We start from the raw sequence: 17,688 nt of genomic DNA on the forward strand, positions 1-17,688 counted from the left end.
GATATAGTACACAAGATAGATATTGCCTTACATATCAGGAATCAATAATACCCAATAACATGGCTCTGCAGCAGTAACTGAGTCAGGAAAACTAAGAAGAAAAGGACTGGAGAAGAAAGAGGACTCTAAGGTACTTGGTCATATTTGTTATTGAGAAATTAGCATATGAGTCTAGATAATTGCAGCAAAATTCCAAAGAGATTCCTTCCAGCTTTTTACAATGTTTTGCTATATTACAATGTTTTACAATATCCTTTTCTTGGGGAAAAAATAAATAGACATCAGAGTGTCACAGGAACTGTTCCAGTTGCCCTGGTGCCAGACTTCTTTTATATACTCAGACACCCATGTCCATTTGAAGAAGCAAAGGGCTGTCGGAATACACAGGTTTATTAGAATAAAATGGGCAGCCTAAAGAAAAGTGAAGAGAAATACCATATCCAGAACTTAATAGGTGATAAGCAAAATATATCCTAAAGATGTGGTTTTGCTGTCTTAAGGGAGAAAAGAAATAATAATACAAAATATTCTTTTTCATGTCTACTTAGAAGGAAATGAGATTCTTGGAAGATTGTGTGTGAGAGATGGTCTTTGGGGATGATGTAGTCTGTTCGTGGTTCCCAAGGTTGTCTGATAATGAATGGCTGGGTGAAACAGCCCTTTTAAAAACATTAATCCTATAGACCATTGGAGTTTGAATACTGAGCTGGGAAAAATCTAGTTTGGGTTATAGTCGTCAAGGGGTGCCAGAGAGTCTATCTGGAGGTGAGGAACCAGATTAAGTTTATATTTAAAAGACACTGTTCTTGGGTGGTTGATGGTGGCAGAATTAAAGTCCTGCCTCCAGTGGTGGGATCCAAACATTTTAGTAACAGGTTCCCATGGTGGTGGGATTCAAACTGTGGTGTAGCGCCAATGGGACTGGGCGGGGCACGATGGGGGCATGGCTGGGCATTCCGGGGGTGGGGCATTCCTGGGCGGGGCTGTGGCAAGGATGCAGCCACTGCGTCGGTCCTTGGGTGGGAAACGAATGCACGCAGGCGCAGGCTGCCACGCACACCGGTGCACCTCCTGCTAGACTGCTTCAAGTTCTGCGCGCTACTGCTGAGAGGAGGGGCATAACTAAGGCAAAAATCACGTGGCAAAATCACCAATTAGTAACCCCCTCTCGGCACACACAAATGATTAGTAACCTATTCTTGGGAACCTGTGAGAACCTGCTGGATCCCACCTCTGCCTGCCTGCCTCTCTGGGCAATTCTGGATACCCACTTTCATTTTGTGTGGATTTTATCATTTGAAAACTCTAAGGAGGGTAGGCAGCATTCACATATATCATCCAAGTAAAGCAATTCACACACATCTAATGCAGGCTATTAAGAAAACTATCCCAGGTGCTTTCCACGGCTGTGTTGGCACATTATTTCCATGTATAGTATTTTCAATTCTTAACTGTTTACAAGCAGAAAATAAATGCTCTAGAGGGAGGGGAATCTCATACCCCATTTACTTTGTCCAGTTGAGTAGGGATACAGGACTCTATGGAGAAGGGGACACAAATAACTCATTACCATGTGTGTGTATGGGTGTGGGGGGAGGTTTAATGAACAACCTGTGGTCCTGGAAGAGGGATCACAAAACTCTCTGCTAACCATTCCTATGCATAGATAAGTCAAATATGAGTCCCTCTGTAAACGATTTGGTATATTAACAGACCAGGTGATCGGGAGCAACAGCCGCAGAAGGCCATTGCGTTCACATCCTACATGTGAGCTCCCAAAGGCACCTGGTGGGCCACTGCGAGTAGCAGAGAGCTGGACTAGATGGACTTTGGTCTGATCCAGCTGGCTTGTTCTTATGTTCTTATAGTTCCAGGTGAGGTTTCCAGAGCTTTTTTTTCATGGAAGCTGTAGAAGCTTATGTTTGGGCAAACTCACATATGGACCAAGTGTGGGATTAGAGACAACCAGTGAGATGCTGGATCAATCATCCAATTTTCCTATATGCAAATGACACTATCCTTTGGCTCATTCAACACAACAGTAGTTACAAGACTGAGATGGTTGAACAGGGAATTGTGGTTAAATATTCACTGATATTGATTATCTGTGAAGTCAGAAGAAACCCCTATTGAATTTATTTTTACTTATTTATTAAATTTATAATTGAAGAGACCAGAGTAGGATTCTGAGGAGACCTGCCATATATTCTTCTCTGAAATATTTCCTCTTCTCAGCCCTACAGATAACATTCAAATGGATATTGGAAGCAAAATGCCCAATGTTACTTCCTCATCGGAATTTCTGCTCCTTCAGTTTTCAGACATCCGAGAACTACAGATCTTTGTATTCATTGTATTCTTCACAGTATACTTGACTGCAGTGACTGGCAACCTTCTCATCATCCTTGCTGTAGCCCTGGATCATCAACTCCACACTCCCATGTACTTCTTTCTCATGAACCTGGCCATTCTGGATGTTGGCACAGTTTCTGTCCTGTTACTCAAAACAATGGCCAATTCCTACCTAAACAGCAGGTCAATTTCTTATCTGGGGTGTGTAGCTCAAGTTTTCTTCCTCTTCTTCTTTGGAGGGTCAGATTTTGCCATCTTGACAATAATGGCACATGATCGTCATATTGCTATCTGCAATCCATTGCAATATGAGACCATTATGCACAGAGGAGTCTGCATTGAAATGGCGGTCAGTGCATGGATTGCTGGTATGCTCAATGGTGCGTTAAACAGTGGAGGAACTTTTGCTATCAACTTCTGCTCTAACATAATCGATCAGTTCTTCTGTGAAGTCCCACAAGTTCTAAAACTTGCCTGTTCCGACATGTATCTAGTTGAAGTTGGAGTGATTATAATGAGCTCTTTCTTTACAATAGGATGCTTCATCTACATCATATTCAGCTATGTGCAGATTTTTCGAGCAGTGCTTAGAATTCCTTTTGTGCATGGCCAGAAAAAGGCCATCTCCACTTGCCTTCCCCATCTCACTGTGGTGTGTTTGCTTATATTTAGTGGCATCTTTGCCTATGTGAGGCCTCACAGATACTCTTCATCTGACCTTAATGTTCTTTCTGCAATAATGTATGCTGTAATCCCTCCCTTGCTCAATTCATTCATTTATAGCATTAGAAACAAAGAAATCAAGACTGCATTGTTGAAGCTCACCGATTGGAGACATTGTTGTAAGATAATTGCTCACAAAGTTTTTCTACCAGAATGGAGTTGAATCATCTTGTGAAGGGAATTATTTTATTTGGTTCTGTGCTTCAGATATAGTTCATAAGAAAGATTAGATTGAATTTTATGAAACGCTTTGAAAACTGCTGTCAGACGTAGGGCCCTTTTCCACAAGGACCAATTGAACTGGGCATTTTTCTAAATTAATTGCTAGCAAAACTTTCCCTCAAAAATGAGGTTGAATCTTCATGTGCAGAGAGTTCTTTAATTTTATTTATGCTTCAGATGTAATTCACAAGAAAGATTAGATTGATTTTTTGAAGTACTTGAGCAAGTACCGTTAGAGGTAGACATTTTTGGTTCTCCTCAGCATGCTCCTGTGTGGTTTTAAAATGTGGTGCTTAGTGTTGGCAATTTGACAAGGAATGAAATTCATCCCACCAACACAGCTGTAGTGAGGAGGAGGGATATTTCAGAAATACCCTTCTCATTCATATTGCCAGTGGGACTTCTGCCTCTTTTGTAAGGCTTCTTGTCCTGGCAAAAAGAACTGTGTCCCAGTACTTCCATTTATCTCACCCTTCTAGTATATTCAAGAAGGTTAGACAATATTTTCTTGGGTTAGCTGTTTTGTGGTCTTATATGACAGTGCTAAGCAAGACCTAGTACAGTGGTGGCGAACCTATGGCACGGGTGCCAGAGGTGGCACTCAGAGCCCTCTCTGTGGGCACGTGCAAACAGAGTTGCCCCCACCCCACACATCTAGGCTGGCCTGGGCCACTGGACTCCATTATTAGCATTAAACCTAAGACCTAGTTTTGGGGAAGCAGTGTAGGTAACCCTGTTAAGTGCTGTTAAACCTCACTGATTTTCATGCGAAGAACTAAAGCGTGATCCTTTACCTGGGAGTAAGCTTGGTTTCTGGCAATGGGGCTTGTTCTGAGTACACGCTCCTAGGGTCGTGATTCACCCATTGGAAGAGTTGCACGGTTGCTTCAAAGCCAAGCCACCAACTACCACCAAGCTTACTCCCGAGTAACACACGCCTCGGAGCCAACCGTTTTTTCTAAACTAAAACCTCAGTATTCAGGTTAAACTGCCATGTTGGCACTTCCCGATAAATAAGTGGGTTTTGGGTTGCAATTTGGGCACTCGGTCTCGAAAAGGTTCGCCATCGTTGACCTAGTACATGTATTGGGGAAAAAAATCCACATTCAATTTCAAGGGAAAATAAAATAGGCACTTAAAATGTATTGATCTGTCCCTATTATATTTCATGCAGACCAAATCCTACTTAGGTTTTATGAGGTGATATATTTCAGTGAGATATGATATGAAATCTATTGTCCATTTCCCATTGTTATGTAATGACTAAGGTTTTGGACTAAAATCTGGAAAGGTCCATGTTCAAATGACTATTCTGCTATTATAAACACTGGATGACCTTTGGCCAGTTATCCTTTCTCTGCTTAACCTACCTCACAGTTTTTTGGATTTAAATGTACTAAACCATGTAATATAAATTAACAATGTTTTACTATCTATATATATAAACACGAAATACCACTGACTCACTGACTCATCAAAAGAACTCAAAAACCACCAAAGCCACACACATGAAATCTGGCACGCCTGTTCCTTACATACTCCAGGTGCTCAGTAAGAAAGGATATCCCCAAAAATATACTTCCACTTGATTTATTACCTATTTACTGTTTTCACTGCTCATCTCTGGCCATTTGCACAAACATTCTAAGGGCAAACGAACCCCTCAGTCCACAGACATGCTGCATTAACATTCTAAGGGTGACAGTTAAACACCACCAGCTTCATGTCCTTCACCATGGTGCCCCAAATGCACTCTAAAACTGCCCTCCACAACGCATGCAAACCTATCCCTTCTGCTGAAACTGCTACAGGAAGAAGAGGAATTAAACGCAGAAAGCGCTTTACACACTGCATTAGAAAAAGACAACTTCTGGAAGCTGCTGCAACATATGCGCAAACCAACCCCACAGTCCACAGACAGGCTGTGAGGAAATATGCTGCCTGCCCCCTCTGAAGCCCCCATGACAGTTTTGCCATCTTCAGCATTGCCTGATTGCTGATCCCATCTATTTCTGGGCAATGCTGGCCCTCCTGGCCTTTGGTTTGGGCGCCATCTGTGCATGGATCTGTGCATGTATCTTTAGCTGTAATTTTTGGAATTGCTGCTATAATGTATTTTAATGAATTTTAATGTTTTATTGGTATATTGTATTTATGATCTTGTATTATGTTTGTTTTATGTCTCATTGTACATGGCCCAGAGCCCTTCGGGGGTTGGGCGGTCATCTTCCAGGACAGCTCTAGGCCTTTCAAGGCCGGCAAGTCATTCTCTCCCAGTTGCAAAGCCAGCACATCTGGGTGGCCCATACGGAAGATGGCCAAGCACACTGCCCATTGTAACTCGGCCCATCTCATGCCACTCTGTCCCAGCCACCGGAGCTCCATCACTGGGTCCAGCCCTAGGTTCAGACCCCAGCCGGAAGATGCCGTGTAAGCACGAGCTCTCTCTCCACGATGCTGTGCCCCATGATCCACACCTGCCGGTGAGCAGTCTGCAGCGATGCTGGCGATGCTGCAGAGGGGAATTAGAAAGATAAGTGAGGATGCACATAGGCCTTGAAGGCTCCCAAATGCCACCTGCTCATGGCCTGAATCTGCTCAGGGGCCCTGCCCTCCTGGGCCACTGTAGTGGCTGCCCCTATACGGAATGAGTGGAGCCCGAACTCCTTGCAGGGTAACCCCAATTCATTCAGGCAACCCCTTAACACGGCTGCCATCTGATACCTGGTCAGCAGGGAACAGTCCTGATGGATGAAAAGCATGCCCTCCCGCCTGGGCCTGAATGGCAATCAGACTGCTGTGGAGGCACGGGGACATATGATATTGCCTGGTAAGGGTAGTCACCCATGTGCCTCGCCCCACTTGATCCGTCTTGGAATGGGAGAGCCAAACATGCACAGCATCCTCTCCCATCGCTAAGTGATGAAACTGCAGCACCTTATCCGGCCTCACAGCTCGGGAGGGGGCGACTAACTCACTGGGCCTGTACACCCAATGATGAGCCAAGTGAAATGCGGCCATGAACAACAGAATTTCGTAGTCCGCTGAACAGACTCTGTGCAGCACCCCAGTAATGGTGCGCAACACCTCCTTAGTGATGGGGCGTCGAAGATCCTTTTGGCCAGGCACCGAGCGGTGCAAGCCTGCCAACAGCTTGCGTCTTTTAATAAAAGGAGGTACAAAAACAACCCATGAAATGTGTATCTGTATAGTTTTTGTACTCCATGATTTTATTATCCAGCAAACTAACTCCAGTGTTGTGGAGAAACACAGCCTTCACCACAGAAGTACGGGGAATATTTGCCTCCACACAAAATAATCTAAGGTACAGACATGGGACATTACTATTGTTAGATGTTTTCCTTTAACCTTGTTTTCAGCAACAGTCTTCCATTTTGAATACTGAACCAATGGTTCTTTAGTTTAGTAACATTGGCTATTCCATCACCAAAAAATATTGCATTAGAAGTACACATGTTGAATATATTTTGTCAATGGTATTTCAATGAAATGAATCAGATCCAGCAGTTGGCCAGCAGAAGATGTTGGCAGATGCAATTTGTTGGGAACGCAAGACAAATGGGGAGCCAATCCCCCAAACAACAATACTTGCCAAAATAAACAAGGAAGAAAGTAATTTAACACTATTTTTTCAATTTATGTAATCAATATAAGTGATGCAATAATACATTCATTTGGAAAACATAATACAAACTACGTCCTTCACATTAAATTCATTCATAAGTGACAAGAACCTTTCATGAATGATATGTGGAAACGAAAGGAACGGCTGAAACAAGATGAAAACAGTCCATAAATTAATGGATGATTAAAGTGACAGTAAGATGCAATTTGTTGCCACATTCTTTTCTCCAACCAGTCCTTTGTGATTAATGATCCATACACCTAAGTCTAATGGTCATGTATGTTGAAGGCTCTGTACTGAGGAGAAGGAGGAGGAGGAAAGGGAAAAGTGCCCCTCTGGTATCTGAAGAACCACACCAGAAGAAGAGATAAGCAGATGTAATTTCTTCCCTTTCCTTTTGGCTCCTTGAGAGCCAAAAACCATGGAGACAACAATTTTAAATGTATGCAATAGCTCCAGGAATCACATTTCCTGCTATTGAAAGGAAATGCTATGGGGGAGGGGGGGGAGCTGTTCTTTGACTTAACACTTTGAATATGTTTGTGTTGCATGTACAAATTATAGGGACTTTATCCTATGAAGTTTTTTGCCACAAAACCCCCCTTGGGATAGTTATTTTTTAGTATTTTAGGATTGTTTTTAGTAGCTTTAAATTGCTTGATCTCCTGATCTCAGATGTTCTATCTGTCTAGACACACACACTTCAGCTTAAAAAGTAATAAGTAGAGATAGATATAAATCTATCGATAGACATAGAAATATAGCTCCATCCATCCATCCATCCATCCATCCATCCATCCATCCATCCATCCATCCATCCATCCATCCATCCATCCATCCATCCATCCATCCATCCATCCATCCATCCATCCATCCATCCATCCATCCATCCATCCATCCATCCATCCATCCATCCATCCATCCATCCATAAACTTCAGCTTTAAAAAGTAATAAATATAACACTATCCTCTGATGGGATCTTTCTTTGGGGTGTGTGCTGATAAATTGGAAGAATTCCAATACTATCATTGACATACATCTTGCTGGGATGTGTTTGATCTTACTTCATGCACAGACATGCTGTGATAATCATCTATTTAGGTTAGTTACAAAAAATGGAAGTAATAATAAAGCAGGGGAAAAATGACTTCAACATCACTTGACACTTAAGTGAGATGAACTCTTGGGACTGGTTGCTAACAACAAAGCATAAATTAAGTAGTCTCTCACTCTCATAGCCTTTGTTATTATGATTTGACAGAAATTAGCAGAGTACATGGTAGCAAAATTTCTATTAAAGGACATGAGCAAATGGATACATGAATTCAAACAGCTGAAGCACAAAGCAGACCTGACCTTCCGTCTTTTGTCACACATCACAATCATATAATTGATTCATTGGTCCAGATCCACATCAAGAATGAAGAAATAATATTTGATGATGATATGGCAACAGAAACTGACACAGGAAACCTAAGGTCAAAAAGGATGGAGAAGGAAGAAGACTCCAAGATATTCAGTCATGTTTGATACTGGAAAATTACAGCAAAGTTACAGGGGGATTCTTTCCATTCTTTTACAGTTCATCACTATATTATCTGGAAGTGTTCCATTTATCCTAGATGTCTTGAAAAATATTAAGTTAACATCAGAATTTCACAGCAATTGGGAGCCAATTGCCAGCAACAGAACATAAATTAAGCTCTGCCTCATTCCTACTTCCTTTTTGATTACAAGTACATGGCAGCAAACCTTCTATGGAATGACACAAACAAATGGATATATGAATTTAAACAGCTGAAAAAGCAAACAAACCTGACCTCTTTAGTCACAGACAGTGGTGGGATTCAGCAGGTTCAGACCACTTCGGCAGAACCGGTTGTTCAAATGGTGCTTGTAAACAACCAGTGGTTAAATTATTTGAATCCCACCACTGGAACCGGTTGTTGAATTATTTGAATCCCACCACTGGTCACAGATCATTATTACTCTTATTGATTCATTGATCCAAATCCACATCAAGGATTTCTGCAGCAGAAACTGACATGAGGAACTTCAGATAAAAAGAGCTGGGGAGGAAAGAAGATTCCAAGGTATTCAATCATGTTTGATACTGGGAAATTAGTGTGTGAGTGTAGAATGATGGCAGCAAAGTTAAAAAGAGATTCCTTCCAGTAATTTTTTGTGTGTGCTATATTATCTGGAAGTGTTCCATTGAACCTAAAATTAATCTGGCATTAGGGTGTTCCTGGTGCCAGACCTCTCATATGCACTCATAGACCCATGTCCGTTTAAGTCAAGGTTGGTAGTTTGTCTCCAAGAAATGGAAAGAGGCAAAGGACTTTCAAAATGTACGCATTTATCTGGGAAAAAATGGGCAACATAAAGCCAAGTGGGGGACAAATTAAACATTTCACAGCAGAATTTAATAGAGTAGACCTTAAGGGGATAGTTGTGGCTTTCAAAATGGGTTAAAGGGAGATTATTCCTTGGGGTAGGGGCGCAATTTAAAATGAATAAGAAATGAGTTCAGGGTGGCTGGTGGTGACAGGTTTGAAGTCCTGCTTCTTTGGGTGATTTAGGATATCCGCTTCTATTTCAGGGGAAACCAATCATTTGAAAAGTCTTAGAGGAGAAGGCAGCATTCACAGACGTCAGTTGGGCATAGAAAAGCAACTCACACACATCCAAGAGAGGATTTGATAAATAAAACTACCAGAAGACTATTCGGTGCTGAGTAGGTGTATTATTCCATGTATGGAATTTCAAGTACTCCAGACAGGAGAGACATAAGTTTATCTTGTCCAGCTTGCCAGAACTCCAAGGATTGAAGTATATATAACTAATCAACAGTGCGTATGTGTGGGGAGATGACTATGCACAACAGCATTTTCCTGTGGAGCTGGGTAAGGAATCAGAAAACTCTCCACTGACTTTTCTTATGCATGGCGAAGCAAAATATGAGCAAGATCTGGTATAGTTCCAGGTCTTTCAGCATGGAAGCTGTAGAAGTTTCTCTCTGGGCAACCTCTCATGTTGGGGAATGCCAGTGAGAAACTGAGCACCCATCCAGTTTGCCCATGTTTAAAAGATCATTAAACACAGCACCAATCTCCAGGCTGAGATGGCCAAAGAAGGAATCCTGATGAATTATTCACTGCAAAGAGAAGAAATCTCCATTGAATAGACCACAGTAGGATTCTGGGGAGATCTGGGGAGGATTGTGCTCTAAATCATATTCTCTGTTCAACCCTGCAGACAGTCTGCAAATGAATACTGGAAGCAAAATGCCCAACCTAACCTCCACAACTGAATTTCTGCTCCTGCAATTTTCAGACATCCAAGAAGTACAGATCTTATACTTCTTTGTATTCCTCACCATATACTTGACTGCAGTGACTGGCAACCTTCTCATCATCCTTGCTGTAGCCCTAGACCATCATCTCCACACCCCTATGTACTTCTTTCTCATGAACTTGGCCATTCTGGATCTTGGCTTAATTTCTGTCACATTACCCAAAACTATGGCCAATTCCCTCATGAACAGCAGCTCAATTTCTTATTTGGGGTGTGTAGCTCAAGTTTTCGGCCTCTTCTTATTTGAAGCAACAGATTTTGCGATTCTAACAGTAATGGCATATGATCGGTATGTGGCTATCTGCAATCCATTGCAATATGAGAGAATTATGCACAGAGGAGCCTGCATTCGTATGGCAGCCAGTGCATGGATTGCTGGTATACTTGATAGTATGTTACAGACTGGCGGAACATTTGCTATCACCTTTTGCTCCAACATGATTGATCAGTTCTTCTGTGAAATACCACAGATGCTAAAACTCTCCTGTTCAGACCTGTATCTGGTGGAAGTTGGTTTGATTACATTTAGTTGTTCCCTTGCATTAGGATGTTTCATATTCATCATTGTCAGCTATGTGCGGATTTTTGAAGCTGTGCTCAAAATCCCTTCTGCACATGGTCAGAAAAAGGCCATCTCCACATGCCTTCCTCATCTCACTGTGGTCTCTTTGCTTACCTTTACTGGCATCTTTGCCTATTTGAGGCCTCAGAGTTACACTTCATCTGACCTGAATGTTCTTTCTGCAATAATTTATGCAATAGTCCCTCCCTTGCTCAATCCATTCATTTATAGCATGAGAAACAAAGACATCAAGACCGCATTGTTGAGGCTCTCTGATTGTGGGCATTTTTCTAAAATAATTGCTAAGAAAGCTTTCCTACAAAAGTGAGACTAAATATCCTTCAGCAAATATTTTTGGGGTGGGGGTGAGGTCGAACACAATACACAATAATGGTAGGGTAAATTTTTTAAAGCACTTCAGATGTAGAAGTTTTTGGTTTCCCTTTCTCCCCAGCATGTACTTCTGAGCATTGAAAATGTGATGCTGAGTGTTGGGGTATTCACAATATATCTATAAGTGGCTTTACTATGTCTTTTTAAAAAACCCAATCTACAATGCTGATTTTAAATAAGCTAAGTTATGTGTGGATAAGTGTCAAAAATAATTTAAGGCTCCTATTTCAGATGGTCATTCTTTTCCACTGAGTGCACAGCTTTGGGAGGGATGCACACTGGGGAAGGTAAACGACACAAGCGTAGCCAATCAGATCAGCTGAACCAACCCCAGCAATCAATGGAATGACAGATCACGCTCAGATAGCCTTATTGATGTATAGCATCTTATTGGAAACGTACAATTATATGAGAATAGCTGTATAAAAATTTGGAATATTTCATATTTGAACAAAATGAATTATTATCTGATGGGTTTTTTTGGAAAATGGTCTTGTTTCACTGTGGCCTTTCCATCATGATTTGATCGCAATGTATCTTGCCACCAAATGCTATGGATATTTTTTTAAAAATTGCACATTCTCCCCCTGCCCCCGGTTGGTTTTTGGAATATTTTCCCTTATTTTTTCCTCTGTTGTTTTCCTAACCTTTTTTGCTACAATTTTAAAAAATCCATTTCCACGTCAGCTTCACTTGAACATGGGATCATATTGAAACTGTATCTATTTCTCCACCTCACTAAACACCTGAACCCATGTCCCTGTGTAGTCACCCAACCTCCCTTGTAGCCATTTTCTTCTCCCCCTCCTCCTAAAACTAAACAACACAAGCCTTCTCCCCCTCCTCCTCCATTTCTCCTGTTTGTCATATTGTTGATTTATCACTTCTGTCAATTTCATCCCAAATGACTGATGTCACATTAATACAAAGATACACCAAGTCCACAGTGAGGAGTGAGTGAAATTGCAGGAGGGAATTTATAAGAATCTGATGTGCAGCAAGCTACTTAGGAGGCAGCGTGGCTGTGCCATGACAGTGCCATCCCTGGCTGTGGCCAGCTACCCTACCCTTTGGATTGCATTTCCTGATATAATTTGCTTGAATAACTGACTATAACAATGTAACCATGTCTTCACAATTAGAGTATCTCTCTTCTCATTGGTATAGTGCTTGTTTAAAAGCTCATAATTTCATTTAGCTAACAAAGTATATAATAAATAAATAAGGAGTAGTTGAGGGCATGCTGGGTCATTCTGCATCACACTGAGAAACAGCAGTGATGTTAGAACACAATAATCCATTATGATTTTGTATGGAATTAGTTGATTTTGATTCTGTTGGTGGCTAGTCCTCATGTAGGTTATTGGGTGAATCTCATTGGAAGAACCTTGGAGATTGAGAAAAAAGGACATTTTTTTTAAAAAAAATCAGGAGTCATATAACATTATTGCCAGGGTAAAGTCCAACTTACGTATTATCTACACCATGCAAAAAGCAAAAGCAAATGGAAGTTGCTAGAATGAACAGACTCCAAATAGCCAATGATTCCATTGCCATGGAGATCATGAAGAATTTAGCATTTGTGTAATGTGTAAACCTCTTTCAGAGTGTTGCAGAGAGACTGCAGAGACTGATTGGGGAAGTCAGTGTTGAAGTTGGAGGTCTGATTCTCTCTTTGTGGTGAAACAGTATTTTTAAAATAAACTGTCTTTTAAAATATGTTTTCCGTCTTGTTCTTGAATTGTCCTGAATGATTTTACCCATAATTATGAATCCCTTCTTTGATACCCATGATTTTTTGTTTTAATGGTTTTTATTACATTTTTACATCTTACTACTACTCAAACTAATACAAAAGGAACTAAGAAACAGAAAGTGCAATGGTGATCAAGCCACCCCAATCTACATCCAAAGAGTGCATACGAATGAAGACAAAATGACAAACATAAGAATTTATACCTACATGCAACTGCATGACTTCCCACCCAAAACTGCTGTCAAATTTATCCTTTTTATCTTGTTTACAAAAACAAAAACCTCAAGTCCAACATCAGATTTTATTTATCTCTTTCCTAAATCATGAAATTAAACAATACCCACATTGTATTAAAGAAACACCATCTGTATTCCTAACTTATTATCCCAACATTTAAGATTATTTCTATACATTTAACGTACCTTATTTCTGAACCCATTTAATTTCACCCTCCACCATTATGTCTGTTCCCATCACCTATACTTTACAGTTTTGCCCTATCTTTGGCTATTTTTAAAAGAACATCTAATTGAAGTTTTAAAGGACTTAACATCATATTCATATTCAAGCTTTATTTAAACCAATTGCCCATTTTTAGATAATTCTTTTTTCATCTTCTTGAAGATCTCTTTAGTGGATGTTACAGAAGTTATTCTCCACTTTTGACCCTTAATAATGGCCCCAGAATCAACTGGGCCATAAATGTGACGGGGGCAGGACACATGGGCCCTTTTCGCACGGGCCATTCTGGCGTACAGAAGCATGCGAGCGGCCCCCGTAGAGACCGATGCAGGAGAGGTGGCTCCACACAGAGCCGCCCCTTTCCCGTCTCTCTCTCACTCACCTTGTCACCGTCGTCACCCTGCTGGTCTCCGTAGACCCGCCCACGCTGCCCTCCGACCTCCAGGGGTCGGAGGACAGCAAGGGAGGGTCTTCAGAGGCCAGCAGGGCGACGAAGGCGACGAGGTGAGTGGGAGAGAAAACAGCGCATTCCCGGCAGTGCCGTTCGCACCGCGTCACCGGGAATGCGCTGTTGTGCCAAAAACCTCCCTCCAGGAGGGAGGTTTTTGGAGGCGACCTGAGGCCGCCCTGCTGCATTTTTGCAGCGGCACCTGTGCAAACGGCTCCCTGGGGACGGCGTTTTTGCCGTCCCCAGGGCACCGTTTATGGCCCGTGCGGAAAGGGCCATGGTGAGCTCTGGAGCAGTGAGCATCCCACACCAACATATTTTGACTCGTGCAGAATGGGCCATAGTTCTTTCTGAGATGCATTTGGTCTTACTTCATGCACAGCCATGTGTTGCTACTGGTCTATTTCCACTAGTTATAAAAATGGAAGTAATAATACAACAAAGACTTTAGCATCACTTGGCAGTTAAGTGAGGTAAACTCTTGGGAGCCAATTGCCAGGAACACAACATAAATTAAGCTCTGCCTCATTCCTACTTCTTTTTGATTAGGAGTACCTGGCAACAAACCCTCTATGGAATGGCATGAGCAAATGGATACATGAATTTAAACAGCAGAAACAGCAATCAAACCTAACCGTCTCTCTTTTGTCACAGATCATTATTACTGTGATTGATTAATTGGTCCAAATCCAGATCAAAGATGAAAAAATAGTATTCTGTGACTTGATACTACAGCAGAAATTGACATGGGGAGCGTAAGATGAAAAGAGCTGGGGAAGAAAGGAGACTCAAAGGTAGTCAGTCATGTTTGATATTGGGAAATTTGTGTGTGAGTGTGTGATAACCAATGACTGCAGCAAGCTACAAAGAGATTCCTTCCAGTCTTTTACCATTTTTTGCTACATTATCTGGAAGTGTTCCATTCAGTCTAAATCCTCTTGAAAAAAATTGAACTGGCATCAGAATGTTCCTGGTGCCATGGTTCCAGACCTCTCATATGGACTCATAGAGCCATGTCCGTTTAGGTCAAGGTTGGTAGTTTGTCCCCATGAAATGGAAAGAGGCAAAGGACTTACAAACCATACACATTAATTTAGAATAAAATGGACAGAAGAAAGAATAAATTCAAAACTTCAAAGCTGAAGTAGTTGAGTAAACATTGAGTGGTTGTTGCTGTCAAAATGGGGGAAAGGGAGAATACCCAATATGTCTTTCCTGTATATTTAAAAGGGTTGGGGTTTACGCGGTATGATATTCTTTGTACAGAGTGGGTGATAGATGGTGTTTGGGAAAGACAGAGGGTGCTCCTCGTTCCCACATGAATGTATGGGCAAACCAGGTCATTTAATAACATTAGTCTTACGGAATTTGAAGAGGGAATGTTAGTTGACGCTTTCAAGCGAGCACTCAAGAATCTTCCTGGATGTGAGGAACCAGATGTGAGTTCATTTTGCAGCCAGAACAGATGCCTATTAAATAAACCAGAGTAGGATTTGGAGAAGCCCCTCTGAGGATTGTTCTCTGAAATACTTTCTCTCCACAGCCCTACCGATAGTCTTCAAATGGATATTGAAAGCTTATCTTGACAACCTTATCTACACATCTGAATTTTTGCTCCTGGAATTTTCAGACATTAGAGAAGTACAGATAATATATTTCTTTGTGTTCCTCACAGTATGTTTGACCGCAGTGACTGGCAACCTTTTCATCGTTCTTGCTGTAACTTTGGATCATCACTTGCATGCACCCATGTACTATAGGTGTGTGTGTGTGTGTGTGTGTGTGTGTGTGTGTGTGTGTGTGTGTGAGGAATCAGAAAACTCTCCACTGACTTTTTCTATGCATGGCCAAGCAAAATATGAGTGAGATTTGGTATAGTTCCAGTCTTTGAGCACGGATGCTGCAGAAGTTTATATCGGAGCAAACTCTCATGTTGGGGAATGCCAGTGAGAAACTGAGCACCCATCCAGTTTGCCCATCCTTTACCCATTCAACACAGCACCAATCTCTATGCTAAGACAACCAAACAAGGAATCCTGATGAACTATTCATTGATATCAGTTAACTGCAAAGACAAAAAATCTCAATTGAATAGATCGCAGTAGGATTCTGGGAAGACCTGGTGAGAATTGTTCTCTAAATCACTTTATCTGCTCATTAAAAGGTTAATTAAAATGAAAAGGTCAACTATGGGATAGAGAGTTCTCTACCCTAATCACCGCAGCCAAGAAAACGTACTCCCCCCTGTATTTTTCTCTCCTATTTGAACGGGGCCACTTGGCACACTACCTGTACTGCTTAATAAACCCTGTTCAAAGGAGAGCCATAATGCTCGCCAGGTTTAATGTTATGCCTTCTGCCTTGTTACATGGCAGATTTAATAAGCAAGAAAAGGCTAAAAGATTGTGCTCATGTAACAATGGCTCAGTTGAATCTCTGGCCCACCAATTACTTCACTGTCTCAGATTCAAGGAAATCAGATCCAAGTATGTGAATCTTACTCCTTTACATTTACCCCATCTCCCCGATTTAATTAGATTACACTACTTGTTGGACAACCCTGATACTTCTCTTTGTATCATAGTGGCAGACTTTCTCCTGGAAATTACTAAATGCCAGCAGATTTCCTTCGACCTGTATTGTATATGCTTTTTAATCCGTTTTTTATTACTGTTGTACTGTTGTCTATGCCAATAAAGGCTTGCTTCTTCTGTTCTGCTCAACTCTGCAGGTAGTTTGCAAATGAATCTTGGAAGCAAAATGCCCAACTTCACCTCCACATCTGAATTTCTGCTCCTAGAATTTTCAGACATCCGAGAAGTACAGATCTTATACTCCTTTATATTCCTCATAGTATATCTGACTGCAGTGACTGGCAACCTTCTCATCATTCTTGCTGTAGCCCTGGATCATCATCTCCACACCCCCATGTACTTCTTTCTCATGAACTTAGCCATTCTGGATATTGGCTTAATTTCTGTCACATTACCCAAAACTATGGCCAATTCCCTCATGAACAGTAGGTCAGTTTCTTATTTGGGGTGTGTAGCTCAAATTTTCTTCCTTTTCCTATTTCTTGGAGCAGATTTTGCAATTCTTACATTGATGGCACATGATCGGTATGTGGCTATCTGCAATCCATTGCAATATGAAATTATTATGCACAGAGGATCCTGTATTCAAATGGCAGCCAGTGCATGGATTGCTGGTATACTTGATGGTATGTTACAGACTGGCGGAACTTTTGCTATCACCTTTTGCTCCAACATGATTGATCAGTTCTTCTGTGAAATACCACAGATTCTAAAACTTGCCTGTTCAGACATGTATCTAGTAGAAGTTGGTATCCTTTTGTTTGCCTGTTTCATTGGACTAGGATGCTTCATCTTCATCATTGTCAGCTACGTGCAGATTTTTGTAGCAGTGCTCAAAATCCCTTCTGTGCATGGTCAGAAAAAGGCCATCTCCACTTGCCTTCCCCACCTCACTGTGGTGTCTTTGCTTATGTTTAGTGGAATCTTTTCCTATTTGAGGCCTCACAGTTACTCTTCGTCAGACCTTAATGTTCTTTTTGCAATAATTTATGCTGTAGTGCCCCCTTTGCTCAATCCATTCATTTATAGCATGAGAAACAAAGAAATCAAAACTGCATTGTTGAAGCTCTTTGATTTGTGCAATATTCTAAAATAATTGCCAGCAAATCTTTTCCTCATAAATGAGACTTAATATCCTTCTGCAGAGAATTTTTTTTTGCCTCTCAGGTATA

At 41.3% G+C, this 17,688-nt stretch overlaps 3 protein-coding genes across 3 annotated transcripts; all 3 read left to right on the forward strand.

Annotated features, from left to right (window-relative positions):
* Window positions 1–2,263: 2,263 nt before the first annotated feature.
* On the forward strand, window positions 2,264–3,238 carry LOC125444083 (olfactory receptor 14A16-like). The gene has a single exon (XM_048516519.1). It carries the CDS (start codon window positions 2,273–2,275, stop codon window positions 3,236–3,238), a length of 966 nt encoding a protein of 321 aa, XP_048372476.1. The 5' UTR covers window positions 2,264–2,272.
* Window positions 3,239–10,213: 6,975 nt separating this feature from the next.
* LOC125444084 (olfactory receptor 14A16-like) lies at window positions 10,214–11,191 on the forward strand. The gene has a single exon (XM_048516521.1). It carries the CDS (start codon window positions 10,214–10,216, stop codon window positions 11,189–11,191), a length of 978 nt encoding a protein of 325 aa, XP_048372478.1.
* Window positions 11,192–16,664: 5,473 nt separating this feature from the next.
* On the forward strand, window positions 16,665–17,612 carry LOC125444755 (olfactory receptor 14A16-like). Its single transcript, XM_048517398.1, has one exon. It carries the CDS (start codon window positions 16,665–16,667, stop codon window positions 17,610–17,612), a length of 948 nt encoding a protein of 315 aa, XP_048373355.1.
* Window positions 17,613–17,688: the final 76 nt, after the last annotated feature.

The sequence above is a fragment of the Sphaerodactylus townsendi genome, linkage group LG15 (genome assembly GCF_021028975.2).
Source record: "Sphaerodactylus townsendi isolate TG3544 linkage group LG15, MPM_Stown_v2.3, whole genome shotgun sequence".
Classification (NCBI taxonomy): domain Eukaryota; kingdom Metazoa; phylum Chordata; class Lepidosauria; order Squamata; family Sphaerodactylidae; genus Sphaerodactylus; species Sphaerodactylus townsendi.

Coding starts and splice junctions, on each gene's coding strand:
- LOC125444083 (XM_048516519.1), top strand. CDS start 2,273: ATGCCCAATGTTACTTCCTCATCGGAATTTCTGCTCCTTCAGTTTTCA.
- LOC125444084 (XM_048516521.1), top strand. CDS start 10,214: ATGAATACTGGAAGCAAAATGCCCAACCTAACCTCCACAACTGAATTT.
- LOC125444755 (XM_048517398.1), top strand. CDS start 16,665: ATGAATCTTGGAAGCAAAATGCCCAACTTCACCTCCACATCTGAATTT.